At 37.2% G+C, this 15,978-nt stretch overlaps 1 protein-coding gene and 1 pseudogene across 2 annotated transcripts in view; one reads left to right on the forward strand and one right to left on the reverse strand.

Annotated features, from left to right (window-relative positions):
- Positions 1-4,776, reverse strand: part of ZRANB3 (zinc finger RANBP2-type containing 3) — a 279,821-nt gene extending 275,045 nt beyond the window's left edge. For both annotated transcript variants that reach the window (XM_021695825.1, XM_021695823.1), the window contains exon 1: positions 4,610-4,776. In XM_021695825.1, coding sequence (XP_021551500.1) covers positions 4,610-4,773 — 164 coding nt within the window. In that variant the 5' untranslated portion in view covers positions 4,774-4,776. The remainder of the gene's footprint in view (positions 1-4,609) is intronic.
- Positions 4,777-6,501: 1,725 nt separating this feature from the next.
- Positions 6,502-6,875, forward strand: LOC110585708 (annotated as a pseudogene).
- The last annotated feature ends 9,103 nt before the right edge of the window (positions 6,876-15,978 follow it).

Below are 15,978 nucleotides of genomic sequence, written 5' to 3' on the forward strand. Positions count from 1 at the left end.
TATAAAAGCTTATTGAGGGGTGCCTGGGTGGCTTAGTTGTTAAGCATCTGCCTTTGGCTCAGGTCATGATCCCAGGGTCCTGGGATCGAGCCCCGCAGCAGGCTCCCTGCTCTGCGGGAAGCCTGCTTCTCCCTCTCCCACTCCCCCTATTTGTGTTCCTCCTCTCGCTGTATATCTCTCTGTCAAATAAATAAATAAAATCTTAAAAAAAAAAACCTTATTGAAAAGAAATTAAGGGAAAGAATAGATGAAAATAAATGAAGGACAATTAAATAAGGAAAAATATTCACATTAATTGATTAAAATACTTTATACTGTAAAGATATCAATTCTCCCCAAACTGATCTACAGATGCAAAACAATCCCATTCACAATTGCAGCAACTTTTTTGGTGAAAAATGATAAATGATTTCTACAACTTATAGGCAATGCAAAGGGTCAACAAGAGCTGAGGCAATTTTGAAAAAAATAATAAAGTTGTAAGACTTATGCTATCTCAGACCAAAATATCTATTATAGTTATAATAATTAAGAAGTATGGTGCTGACACAAAGATTGACAATCAGAAAAATAAAACAAAGAATCTATACCTATACTGTCCCATATGGTAGCCACCAGACACATGGCTAAATCTAAATTAATTAAAATTAGTTAACATATGAAATTCAGTCCTTAGTTACACTTGCCATATTTCAATAACTCAGCAGTCACATGCGGCTACTGAATTAAACAGCATATATATGAACATTTCCATAATGGCAGAAAGTTCCATTAGACAGCACTTATCTAGAAAGACACACATAAAATTATATGATTTATGGCAAAGGTCTAATATAGTAGGGAAAAGTTAGTCTTTCCAATAAATTGTGATGGATCAATCAGACACCAATAGACAAAAGGAAATAATACAATAATAAATATATAATCAACTCTGATCCCCACCTTATACCACATACAAAACTCAATTCTAAGTAGAATGTAAACTTGAATGTAAGAAATAAAACAGGGATGCCTGGATGGCTCAGTCGGTTAAACGTCTGCCTTCAGCTCAGGTCATGATCCCAGGGTACTGGGATCAAGTCCCACATTGGTATCCTTGCTCAGCTGGGAGCCTGCCTCTCCTTCTGCCTGCTGCTCCCCCTGATGTGGGACTCGATCCCAGGACCCTGGGATCATGACCTGAGCCAAAGGCAGATGCTTAACGACTGAGCCACCCAAGCGCCCCAAAACAATAAAGTTTTTCGAAGACATAGAAAATAAACTTCACAACCTTGTAGTAGACAAAGTTTTGTAAAATAAGATGCAAAAAGTGCCAGCGATAAAATACAATACCAATAATGAGTATTTAAGATACATTAAAACTGGGGTGCCTGGGTGGCTCAGTTGGTTAAGCAACTGCCTTCGGCTCAGGTCATGATCCTGGAGTCCCTGGATCGAGTCCCGCATCGGGCTCCCTGCTCGGCAGGGAGTCTGCTTCTCCCTCTGACCCTCCCCCCTCTCATGTGCTCTCTCTCCCTCATTCTCTCTGTCTCAAATAAATAAAATCTTTAAAAAAAAAAAAAAATTAAAAAAAAGATACATTAAAACTGAGAACTTTGCTTATCAAAAGAGATCAGTGAGAGAAAAGGAAAACTGTAGTCTGATAAATTTTATTTGCAACATATGTATCTGACAAAAAATTTGTATCCAGAATATAAATATGACAAAACACTCCTAGAAAACAATTAGGCAAACAACCTGGTAGAAAAATGGATAACATATGAACAGACACTTAATAATAAAGGACGACAGAATGGCTAATAAGCATACGAAAAGGTGTTAAATTTCATTTGTTATCAGAAAAGTGCAAATGAAAACCTAAATGGGTATCATTATATACTTGCCAGAATACCTAAAATGAAATTAAAGATAGGCAATGAGAAGTGTTGGTGAAGATGTGATACAGCTGGCTCTTACACATTATTGATACAAGAATTGGTACACTTTGAAAACTGTCTGAGTTATTGGTTGAATTATGTCCCCACAAAACTTATATGTTAAAGTTCTAACACCCAGTGCCTCAGAATGTGACCTTATTTGGAAACAGAATCGGTGCAGATATTATTAGTTAAAATTAGATTATTAAGGTAGGCCTTAATCCAATAATGACTGGTGTCCTTAAAGAAAGGGAATAGACATGAATAGAGAGAAGATGATGTGAAAAGACATTGGAAGAAGACAGTGTTCTACAAATCATGGAAAGAGACCTGGAACAGATCCTTCCCTCACAACCCTAAGTGGGAATCAACTCTTTTTTACACCTTGAATTTGGACTTCTAGACTCCAGAAATGTGAGACAATAAATTTCTGTTGTTTAAGTCACCCAGTTGTGGTATTTCATTATGACAGCCCTGGCAAACTAATATAGGAAGTTATTTACTTGTAATATATACAGATCTTATGACACAACAATTATACTTCTTGGTATACACATGACAGAAATATGTATGTATGTATGTATTTACCAAAAGATTTTTATAAGAATGTTCATAACATTATTATTTGTAAAAGCCCCAAACTAGTAATAATTCAAATATTCATCAACAGTGAATGAATAAAAAAAATTATGGTATATTTACACAGTGGAATTTTATATGAGAATGAACCAACTACAACCACATGCAATAACAAGAAAGAATATCACAATGACGTTGAGCAAAAGAACTCAGACACAAAAGATACATATGGATGATTACAATGATACAGTCAAATATATAAAAGTAATCTGTAGATTGAGAAGTTAGGGTAAGTAGTTACCTTTGGAGAGGAAGGAGGCAGTAGTGATTGGGAAGGGGCAAGAGAAAGGTTTCTGGGATGCGGGTAATGTACTATTTCTTGATCTTGGTGATGGTGATACTGTAAAAATTTTTCAAGTTGTACACTTATAATCTGCATACTTTTTTCCATATATTTTATACATCATTTCAAAAAATTCTTTAAACACTGAATAGGTAAGTTAAATGGATTAGAATAACTAAATCGTGATCTTTTATTTTTAAAAAGAGATCTCTAAAAGTAGCCATATTGTAGCAGAGATAGACACAGAAAATATAAGACACGTTAATGGAAGCATAAGATAGAGTGAAAAGGTTAAGTTTAAGTCTAATTGACATTGCAGAAGAAGAAAATAAACAGAATGAGTACGAATCAATATTTAAAGAGATAGGGGTGCCTGGGTGGCTCAGTTCATTGAGCGTCTGCCTTCCACTCAGGTCATGATCGTGGGGTCCTGGGATGGAACCCTGCGTTGGGCTCCCTGCTCAGCAGGGAGTCTGCTTGTCCCTGTGCCTCTGTCCCCTACCACTGCTCATGCTCTTGCTCTCAAATAAATAAATAAAATCTTTAAAAATAATTTTTAAAAATAGATAATAGCTGAGAATTTTCCAGAATCAACATGACATAAATTCCAGATTAAAAAATGCACAATAATCTCAAGGAGAATAAACAAAAAGAAAACCACACTGAATAAATTATTGTGATACTGCAGAACTCCAAAGACCAAGAGAAAATCTTAAAATCAGATACAGAAAAAGATTGGATCCAATCAGAAAACACAGATGACCTACAAAGAATGAAAATCAGACTGATCACTTCTTTTTTTAAATTTTCAAACTGACAGAAAATCCAAAGAGAATACTATAGCGAGCACCCTTAACCACTCACCAGCTTCAGTGTTAACATTGTGACTGACTGACTCAAAGTTTATCTAAACATATATATGTCCTTTCCTTTTGGGAAAATATAGAAAGTAGGCTGCTATCACAGTTCTTCATCCCAAATTCTTAATCATGCACTTTCCAAGAACAAGAACATTCAACTACAACATCATTAGCTCACCCATGATAACTGACATTAATTCAATAACACCACTCTAAGAGAGCACAGATGAAATTTTCCTAGTTATCCTAATATGTCCTCTAAAGCTTTTTTTTACTTATCCAGGATCTAATCAGGATTTATGTATTACTTTCAGATGTTTTAACTTTTCGGTCTCTCAATTTAGGACATTCTCATCACTTCCCTTGGTTTTTCATGACACTGTATCATTTGAAGAGTTCAGGTCAATTGTCCTAAAAAAATATCTCACATTCTGAGCTGGTTTGACTGTTTCCCCAGTATCAACAGGACAAGTATTTCCAGAAAGAAATGTTGTATAACTCCTGTGCAGCACATTATGCCTATAGCTGCCCCACTATTGGTTATACTAAATGTACATTTTGTAATTTTCTCTTTGTAATCAGTAAGTCAACTGCAAAGTAAGTTTTTGAGACTCAAGAGCATACTTTTTAATGGCAACCATGAAAGACATAAGTCAATAGGATACAACCTTCCACGTGCTAGGAAAAAAATGGCTATTAATGTAGAGCTGTATTGTCAACTAAAATATAATTCAAGAAGGCAAAATGAGGTATATCCTATAATTATTTCAAGATACAGTAAAAAAATTAATAGGAAGACTATGTACACACACAAAAAACTGGTTTGCGCAAACTTTTGTTGTTTTCTTTTTTATATATATACACACTCCAAAATTAAGTATTTTTAGCATGTCTTGAAAAAAGTACTTTACCTGCCATCTCTTCTGAGGGCAAAAGCAATGCCATCTTTCTGGAAAGGAAGCAGCTTTGCTCTTAGTTTGTCAGGCAAAAAATCCAACTGTTTATAAGAATCTTCATTTGTCAAATAAGAAATCTGAGGTGTAAGAGACTTTTTTATCTTATGAACTTTAGGCATCCTGATCCTAAAAAAAAAGAAATCACAGAAGAGGAGGGGTAGGGAAATAGTTATTACTGAGTGTATTAGAGAATTAAACATAAATAATAATAAAGTACTCACCATTAGCTTTGATATACTATCTACATAGATATAAATTGGTTACATCACAATCCAAAATGAGCTATTAAGAAAATTCAAAGCACTAAGTCCAAAAGCAATTACTTAGTGCACAATTCGGGAACTCAGCACCCTTTATTTCATTTATATTTCAAATTGAACCGTGACATAACCATTATCCTGTTTTAAGCAATAAATGTTTCACTAAAGTTTATAAATCAGCCAGATTTTTAAGACTAAATAATTTTTTAAATAAGGAATGATTTGCTACAGAAAGAGGAATTCTTTTCTAATTAATCCTTTTGTAGATGTACATTTTCATATCACACCAAATTTTCTAAGAATGGGATAAAACTGCATTTCAAAAATTACAAAATACAAAGATATTAACTCCAAATTTATAATTAAATCAATATTAAATGAGATTCATTTTTAAATATTAAAATGAATTCTTTTAAATCAAATGAATACACAGTATAAACTCTGCCTGACTGGCACCTCCCTCACCCCTGGGTTTCCACAGATGTCAATTTAATTTTCTATATGAAAATTTCATATATTTGTAAATTCTCAGAGCTCTGTAAGAAAAAGTCCTATTAAATCACTAAACTATAAAACTTCTTTAATAATACTTTGTATTTAGATTGCACCTTTTCATCTGTTTATGTGCAATCTCACTTCATCTTTAAAACAAATTAGCTTTTTTCTCAATTGCTTGCAGACTTATAAAATTTTACCCCACCCAAAAAAAAATAATCAACCTCTGTATCCAATGTCTAAGAATCTCAAGAATTCAGTGCGTATTTGTTAATAAATAGGTATTACATGCCAGGATCTAGAGAAGCAAGGACCATACCCTCACAGAGCTTACATTCTTTTTTTTTTTTTTTAAGATTTTATTTATTTATTTGAGAGAGAATGAGAGAGATCACATGAGAGTAGGGAGAGTCAGAGGGAGAAGTAGACTCCCCACCGAGCAGGGAGCCCAATGTGGGACTCGATCGAGGGACTCCAGGATCATGACCTGAGCCGAAGGCAGTCGCTTAACCAACTGAGCCACCCAGGCGCCCAACAGAGCTTACATTCTTAAGAGGGAGACTAAAAATAAATAAATAAATGATTAATTACAGTATAGTGTAAATATTATGAAGGAACTTAAGATCATAATGACCAATTTAGGTAGGCTGACCAGGTAAGGACTCTCCTAGATGATGCTTACTCCATAGACTGAAGGGTGTGAAAGAGTCAACCAAGTTCAAAACTGAGAGAAGAGCACTCCAGGCAGACAGCATCAGCAGAAAGGCTCCAAGCTGAGAAAGGGTTGAGTGATCTTTAGAAACAGAAAGGAGGCCAAATGTGGCTGAACCAAGGGAGAGAAGAGTATGAGATGAAGCTATTGAGATAAGCAAGAGTAAAATCATAGAAGGCCCTGATAAGGGCTTTCGATTCTATTTTAAGAATGAAGGGGAGCCAATCCAGCTCTGCCATCCAAAACACTATTAACCAGAAGTGGCTATTTAAGTTAAAAATTAAAACTCCAGGCATGGTGTGAAGAAGAGACAAGAATGACCTCCGGACAGCCAAAGCCCATGTCACTATATCTCCGCGTCCAGTACCACCGTCACCACCATGCCCAAGAGAAAGGCTGAAGTGGATGCTAAAGGAGATAAAGCTAAGGTGAAGAATGAGCCATAGAGAAGATCTGCAAAGTTATCTGCTAAACCTGCTCTTCTAAAGCCAGAGCCCAAGCCTAGAAAGGCCCCTGCAAAGAAGGGAGAGAAGGTACCAATGGGCAAAGATTGGGGATAACCCTGCAGAAAACAGAGATGCCAAAACAGACCAGGCACAGAAGGCTGAAGGTGCTGGAGATGCCAAGCGAAGTGTGTGCATTTTTGATAGCTGTGTATTTCTTGTGACTGTACAGTTTGAAATACTATTTTTTATCAAGTTTTATAAAAATGCAGAATTTTGTTTTACTTTTTTCTTTTAAGCTATGTTGGTAGCACACAGAACATTTCATTGTTGTTTGGGGGGGAAGGGCATATATCACTAACAGAGTATCTCTGAAGCCAGACTGATACAAATGGAAAAACACCATTCCCTTGTAGTTTTGAGAATCTTCCTTTTGGTTCCCAGTAGGAGGGATTCCTTGATGTTGAAACACATTAGCCACCTTGGCACAAATGCCTTGTGGTGTGGAAAAACTAAAATTCTTTTTTTTGGTCCTCTTCTCCCTGTCTGCCTTCAACATAGATTTAACTCCCTTAAACTCAGAGATCTGTTGGAACTTGACCCCAAGACATGGTTCCCAGTATATGTCAGGCAATCTGGACTTTACAGTGTCACCATGGAGATGGCATCCCTCAAAAGACCTCCTTTTTTAGCTTGTGGATCTTCAGATTGCTAATTATGCTATCTTCATTTCATTTCCTGAAAGTCAGTGTCTGCTTGTGAAAAGGTTGTTGAACAACATGCTAAATGTGAAATGTCAACCCTCACTCTAAACTTACCCTGTTCAGGGGATAAGATCAAGACTCCATTGGGTTTTATAGTGGCTTTCTGATTTTGGTAATCCATGGAAAGATAACAGTTATGGAATATTGTTAATGACTATCTTCCCATGTGCTGCCTGAAATACCATGATTGTTTATGAAAAGTATCTTTAATAAAGCTGGATACAGTTTGGCTTGGAAAAAAATAATAAAAATTAAAAAAATTAAAACTTCAGTTCCTCAGTTGCATCGGCCATGTTTCAAGTGCTCAGTGGCCACTTGTGGCTAGTGGCTATCATACTGAACAGTGAAGATATATACCATTTCAATCTTCACTGAAAGCTGTATTAGACAGCACTTACTGGAGAGTTTTAAGCAGGAGCGGGACACACTCTTATATTTTAAAAACTACCAGTAGAGGACAAAGCTATTAATAGAAAGATAGGGGATAAATGTCCCTAGAGGACTTGGCCACTCCATAAAGGCCCCACTACATCTGAAGGCCACTGGATTTGGATATGACTTATGACAGACTCAAACCTGTCTGATAAGGTCCTCCTAAACACCAGTGAGTAGGCATCCCTTCTCAACATCACCACCAAAACACTGAGTAAATAACTGAGAATGGTTCAAAAAGCATAAAGCATTAAAGCAAGAAATTTATTACCAGGCTGAAACAGACAAGGCAAGAATCATCTTTGGCAGTAGAACTGGAGAGATTCAGGAAATGAATCAGAATTAAAGCAAACAGAACTTGCTGATGGAGGACATGTGGAGAATGAGGGACATGTGAACTCAAGATGTACATTTAGAGTGATGGAATTGATGCAAATTTATTGAGATAGTAAAGACTAAGGAAGAAACGGATTGGGGAGAAAAAAATCAATACATCTTTTAGAAATATATAAACTTTGAGATGGTTGTAAATTATGAAGTGGAAATGTCTAACAGATTTGGAAATACATGAGTCTGGAACTCTAGGGAGAGAACAAGGCTGGATATATGTATTTGGGAGTTGACACAGGATAGTCTATCTACATTATTCTTTGAGGCCACCCAACATCTGGGACCCCTGCTATGTTTAGGAATTTCCTCATACTACAAATCTGAGTAGGAGTCAGATACCATGTCCCAATAGAAAAGTTGGAAATAGCAAATTCTTGCTTTCTCAGCCTGCCTTACAGAAATTGGATTTGCTAATTAGATATACCCATTCCAGACTTTAATCCAGAAAGTCAAAACTCAAAGAAGCAGTGAATAAGTGAAACCCATTCTGGCAAGGGTAGCAGCAGTAGAAAGTGCCATGTCTGCTTTCCAAAACTAATAGGGTTTCAGAAGCAATTTTGAGGGTTAATGTTTTAAGGAGTACCTCATACCATTAGTTTAGGGTGGAACACTAGCAAGAAGCTCAGAAAGAAAAATACAAAAACCATTTTACTGTCTATTATCTTTGCTTTCTTTACATTGTAAAAATTTTTAACAAACACCAAGAAAAAAATACCTGCTAAAATGAGGTCATACTGCAACTTATCTGATTTATTTTAGTAAGACTGAATCAAGCACTACATTTGTAAAAATAAACAATGAAACTAAAGCCATCTTAATAAAAAAATTGTTTTAAGAGAGTCACAAATAAGAGAAAAAATATAGATGAAGATTAAAAAAGTCTACAATAGTACAAAAATGTTTAGAAAACTTTCAATTTAACTAAAATTGTGGTATGTCTGCTTCACTGATGATTCGAATAGGTATTTGGATACATAAAGAACTTAAAAATAAGTAGTGGTACGATTAATTAATAACACAGGGATATTTCAGTTAATATTCAAAATAAAATAATTTTAAAATACCCTTTCCCACTTATACTATAGAAAGTCTAAAAATTATATTATAATAAAAAATACCTCATTTAGGTCAGTCATATAGGTTCATCTGCTGCAAAAGGTCAGGTGTGACCAATATTGTGTTAATAAAGGAAGACTTTGGCTTCATCTTCTCTCTAACTTATCAAGAAACTAATACTAAGTGTGTATGTCTATCTAATCATGAAAAGTACAGAGAATTTAGTTCAGAAATTTAGGAAAAAGTTTTATTCATTGTATACATACAACTTTATTTTTTAGTAAGATTGGGGGAGCTGGTAAGATGGAACCAAGAATATTTACCTTTTAATACCATGTTATTAAAATTATCAAAATTAAAATCATTGGCTAGGAAGTTTAGTAAAAGCAAAATCTAGCAGAACTCATTTTCTAAGCAATTCTCTTGATAAACAACACTTGAGAAGTGAATAAAGGGAAGTTTTCATTTTCAATAGTTTATTTAAGATCAAGATGGCATTTTTATAATCAATTGGGAACAAGATAAATTCAAATGGAATTTACTGATACATTCCTAAATAAATATTAGAATCGTGTTGAGGAGAATCAGCTCTTGTTGAAATATAGTACTAATAAATTTATTTGGAAATAAAAACCAAATGGCTGATCAGAGATATTATAGACTTTGAGGAGATGATTTTGTTATTTTTATTTTTTTAATTAAGGATTTGTTCAATGAGGGATGTGTGGCTGGCTCAGTCAGTAGAGCATGCAATTCTTGGTTGGAGGGTTGCAATTTCAAGCCCCATGCTGGGTGTAGAGATTACTTAAAAATAAAATTTAATTTATGGGGCACCTGGGTGGCTCAGTCATTAAGCGTCTGCCTTCAGCTCATGTCATGATCCTGGGGTCCTGGGATCGAGCCCCGCATCGGACTCCCTGCTCCCCGGGAAGCCTGCTTCTCCCTCTCTCACTCCCCCTGGTTGTGTTCCCTCTCTTGCTGTGTCTCTCTCTATCAAATGAATAAATAAAAAATCTTAAAAAAATTTAATTTAATTTAATTTAAAAAAAGAATTTGTTGGATGAAATAAGCAGTAGATATAGATACAGACAAAAAGAGAATCAGTGAATAGAAGACACATTAAATAGAAATGAAGTAAAATGCCAATTAAAAGAAAAAGATTATCATAATGGATTTAAAAATCAGTATCTATATGCTGCTTTAAAAAGACACATCTTAAACACTGAATGGAAAAGAATGAAAAAAGACATATTATGCATATCAAAATAGAGCTGGTATAGTTTTATTAACATAAGGCAACAAATTTTTTTTTTTAAGATTTTATTTATTTATCTGAGAGAGAGAATGGGAGACAGAGAGCATGAGAGGGGGAGGATCAGAGGGAGAAGCAGACCCTCCGCTGAGCAGGGAGCCCGATGCGGGACTCGATCCAGGGACTCCAGGATCCTGACCTGAGCTGAAGGCAGTCGCTTAACCAACTGAGCCACCCAGGCGCCCCTAAGGCAACAAATATTGGCTAAGAGGCATTATTAGAAATAAAGGGTATTTTATAATGATAAAGGTTTAGCTTACTAAAAACATAAACATTGCCTTAAAAATATATAAAAAATAAAATGCAAATACACGAAAACAAAAGGAAAATCTGAGAAAGGAGAACAGCCAAATCTATAATTACAGTGGAAGATTTTAATATATTTTTCAGTAATTGATTGTATAAGCAGATTAAAAATAGAAAAAGGATATGGAAGATTTGAAGAACCCAATATACAAACTTGAGCCATTTAGTGAATGACAGATGTATTCCTTTCAAGCTCATTCTATGAAGCCAGCCTAAACTTGATTGTAGAAGCTGCTTTTTTTTTTTTTTTAAGGTTTTATTTATTTATTCGTCAGAGAGAGAGCACAAGCAGGGGAAGCAGCAGGCAGAGGGAGAAGCAGATTCCCTGATGAGCAAGGACCCTGATGTGGGACTCGATCCCAGGATCCTGGGATCATGACCTGCACCAAAGGCAGACATTTAACTGACTGAGCCACCCAGGCGTCCGGTAGAGGCTGCTTTTAGACAACAGGCTTGAGCAATGGAATGTAGAGCAAGGCAAAAGAGCCCACAGCGACCACCTAGCTGAATACAGACAGGCCCATCAGGAAACCCACCTCAAAATATCCATAAGCCCTAACTGACCAATGGAGTACTAACAAACACACATTTACCAAAAAAGGGAAAATTCCATATATCCCAATACCTCCTCACCTTCCCCCTTTAAAAACAACCCTCAACCACTGCCTCATTGCAGTCTCTCCTCTGCTGTCCTGCCCCTTGCTCTCTTGTGGTATATTTAATAAACTTCTATCTCCTTTGTCCCGCCTCAGGTGAATTCTTTCACCACCCATACCAAAAGCCCCCACCCAATCTTCATCACCCCACATTTGAGGGCCCCCATCAGGTTGGGAGAAACACAGTGATCTGACAAACACAATACAAACATACCACATATGAGCACACACACACAAGCCATTTTCTCATATTCATGGGTAAACAAAATATTAGCAAACCAAAGACAGCAATAAATTAAAAGCCTAAAATACCAAGACATGTAAAATGGGCTTATTTTAGGGAAAATAAAATAAAATAAAATGGGCTTATTTTAGGAACACAAGCCTAGTTAAACTTTCAAAACTCAATCAAACCCAAAATAATCTTGAAAATGAACAAACTTGGACTTATACTTCCTGGTTGTAAAACTTAGCACAAAGCTACCTAAGACAGTGTAGTACTAGCATGATGATAGATCAATGGAATAGATTTTAGAGTCCAGAAATAAACTCTTACATTTATGGTTAGTTCATTTTTCACAGGGGTGCCAAAACAATTCAACAGGAAAAGAAGAGTCTTTCCAAGAAATAGCACTAGAGCAACTAGATATCCCGATACAAAAGAATGAACTTGGACCCCTAACTAACACCATACATAAAAATTAACTCAAAATGGATCAAAGACTAAAATGTAGTAGCCAAAATGGAAAAACTCTTACAAGAAAGTAAAAGAATAAATCTTCATGACCTTGGGTTATGCGACGGTTTCTTAGATACAAAGCCAAAACTAAAAGCAACAACAACAAAATAGATAAACTGGACTTCACCAAAATTAAAAACTTTACAGCTACAAATCAAAAGAATGAAGACAGCTCAAAGAAGGGGAGACAATATTTGTACATTGTGTATGACAAAAATATATAAAGAAGAATTACAACTGAATAATAAAAAAAAAAATCCAATTTAAAAATGGGCAAAAGATCTGAATACACATTTCTCCAAAGAAGGTATATACATGGCCAATAAGCACACAAAAGGATGTTCAACACCATTAGTAGTAAGGAAACTGCAAATTAAAACCAAAATAAGACACTTCACACTCATTAGGACAGCTAAAGGAAAAATGATAGATAGTAACAAGTGTTGACAAAAGTGTAGAGAAATTAGAACCTTCAAACACTGCTTGTGGAAATGTATAAAAATGTAGCACTGTAGAAAACGGTCTGGCAGTTCATCAAAATTTTAAACATAATTACTTACCATAAGACCTGGAAATTCTACCTCTAGGTATATACCCAAAAGAAACAAAAACACATACACACAAAAGCTTGCATACAAATTTTCATAGCAGTATTATTCATAAAAGTAAAAATGGGAAACAAACAAAATGTCCATCACCTGATGAACTGGTAAAGAAAATACAGTGTATCCATACAATGGAGTATTATTTGACAATAAAATGCAATGAAACACTGATATATGCTATAACATGGATGAACACTGAAAACATTACACTAAGTGACAAAAGCCAGTCACAATGAACCACATATTGTGTAATTCAATTTATATGAAAGGTCCAGATTAGGCAAATTCATACAGACATAAAGTAAATGAATAGTTGCCTAGGGTTAGAGTCGGGACAGGGGGTGGGAAGAGTAGGATGGCAGAGAACAGAGAACAATTGCTAATGAGTACTAGGTTTTTTTTTAAAGTGATGAAAATGTTCTAAAATTAGATTGTCATGATGGTTCCAAAACTCTATGAATATAACAAAACTCAAAGAATTGCAAAATAAGTGAATTTTACAGTATGCGTGTTACATCTCAATTAAGCTGTTAAAAAATGCACTGTGAAAAAAGCTCAATCAATGTAATTCTCAAAAATAACAAAATAAAGAAGTTGTACAGTCATCTCAACAGTGGCGAAATAAGCATTTGATAAAATCTGAAATTCATTCACAACAAAAGCTACCTGACATAGGAAAAATAGAAGAGAACTTCCTTAATATGATACAAGTTTTTACCAAAAACCTTCAGCAAACATCATACTTAAGGTACAATGTTGAAAGTTTTACCTGCAAGGTCATAAAAGACACAAATATGCCTGTTATTGCCAATTTTATTTAATAGTGGAATCACCTCAGTTGAATAAGACAAAAGGAAAAGGACAAAGAAATAAGAGAAAAAAAAATTAAAATTTGGTTCCAGTCCAAGACAGCAACGTAAGAAGATCCTGAACTCACCTCCTCCATGGACACACCAATTCTACACCTATTTACTACAGAACAACTCCTCCTGAAGAACTGAGGGCTGAGTGAACAACTTCTATACAACAAAAGATAGACCACATATAGAAAGGCAAGAGAGATGAAGACATGGTAACAAAGGAAATCCCACCTCTGATGCTGCAATCTGCAGTTTGAAGGGATAAGACTGAAAGACACAGAGCAGATTCTTCTACCCTGGGGCACAGAAAAAAAAAGCGACAGTTTAAAAGGGCAACTACAATATAAAGGAACTAGCTCTAGAACCCTGCTGAATGGTGGAGCTGCTGGAACTCTCTCCAAGTATGAGAGGCTGGCAAACCCCACATTTACGCACATCCTCCACCTTGAGAGTACAGATGGCAGCAGGGTCCAGGTGTTAATAGCCAGCCTACCACATTAGTGACCACAGGGTCCCCGGCCCATAGGAGCCCCGGATGCCCTCGGCACAGAAGAAAATGTCAGGATTTCAAAGAGAGGCTAGTTTGTAAAATATCCAGCCATAGATCTCCATCAAACAGCAAGGGAGCTGCTGGAACTCTCTCCAGGGTGGAGGAGCTAGAGAGCATCACAGTTTACATTCTGTATCCACTTTGATAGTGCAAACAGGAGCAGGGTCTGGGTGCCCTATGTAGCTTATTCGCTCACTGAGCCATGGGCCCCTAGCCCACACCAGGCCCAGCCATCCCACGAAAACAGCCCCAGAGCAGCACACACAAGGACACTCCTGGTCAGCACTTGCTTACAACTCCAGCCATACTGCCAAGGTGATACAGGACCGAAGCACCCCAGAACACCCGAGGCCCACACCACTCTGGCTCCAGAAAGCTTGCTAAGGCAGCCCTGGTACAGAGTGCTCCAGGACCTCCCGGTTCACCCCTGCTTAGGTTCCAGCCACCCATGCAAGGTACCCCCTCCACAGAGCATTCCAGGAATCCCCAGCCAATGCCCACATCAGTTTTAGCTACCTGCCAAGGGCACCACCTATATGGAATGCAGCAGGACACCACTGTCCCCACCCCACAAAGTTTCCAGCCACCTTGCCAGGGCACCCCCTGCATGAGCACATCAGAACATTCTAGCCTCTACCAGTCTCAGCTCCAGTCACCCCACCAGGGAATCCCCTGTGCTACGCTTCCCAGGACATCCTGGCTTGCACCCACTTCAGGTTCAACTGTCCTCCCAGGGCACCATCTACATGGAGAGCCCTAGGAAATGCCCCAGCCCATGCATACTTCAGCTGTAGCTATCTGACCAAGGTGCCCCTGCATGTAGCACCAGGGACACCCTGGCCTGCACCCTGCCTCAGCTCCAGCTGCCCCACCAGGGCACCCTCTATGCAGCAAACCCTGGGACACTTCAACTTCAGGTACCCTGCCAGAGTGCCCTTTGTGCAGAGAACCCAGGGACTGCACTGGCCCGCACCCACTTCAGCTTTAGCTGTCCTACCAAGGCACTCTCTGCACAGTCCCAGGACACTCTGGATAGCATGCATTTCAACTTTAGCTGTCTTGCCAGGGTGCCCCCTGCACAAAGAGCCCTGAGACCACCCCAATGTATGCCCACTTCAGCTCAGACCATCATATCAGGTCAGCACCAGGACAGACTGTCCCAGGAACCCCAGTGCACCCCAGACACAGCTCCAGCCGGCCAGCCAAAGTCACCAGGCACACACAGTCTTCACAGGGGACAATTACAGAATCAGCTGTTCCACCTAATCCATAGAAACAAATACAGAAAGTCAAGCAAAATGAGGAGACAGAGGAATATGCTCCAAATGAAACAAAACAAAAGCAATATGCTTGGTAAAAGTTTAAAGTAATGATCATAAAAATGCTTACCACACGGAAAAGTGGAAAAAATTAATGACAATTTTGACAAAGAGAAAATATAAAAAAATAACCAATCAGAATTGAGGAATACAATAAGTGAAATAAAAATTACACTAGAGGGAATCAACAAAACATTAGAGGATGCAGAAGAACAGATCAGTGATCTGGAAGACAGGGTTTGGAAAATACCTGAGATGAAGAGCAAAAAACAAATTCAAAGCACAATAATTTTAAAAATGAGGATAAGGTAAAGGTTCTCTTAGACAAGACCAAATGAACAATCACATTATAGGGGTCCCAGAAGAAGAAGAAAGAAAAAGGTAGAGAACTTGTTTGAAAAAATAATAGGGGCGCCTGGGTGGCT

Source organism: Neomonachus schauinslandi, chromosome 3, assembly GCF_002201575.2.
Source record: "Neomonachus schauinslandi chromosome 3, ASM220157v2, whole genome shotgun sequence".
Taxonomy (NCBI): Eukaryota; Metazoa; Chordata; class Mammalia; order Carnivora; family Phocidae; genus Neomonachus; species Neomonachus schauinslandi.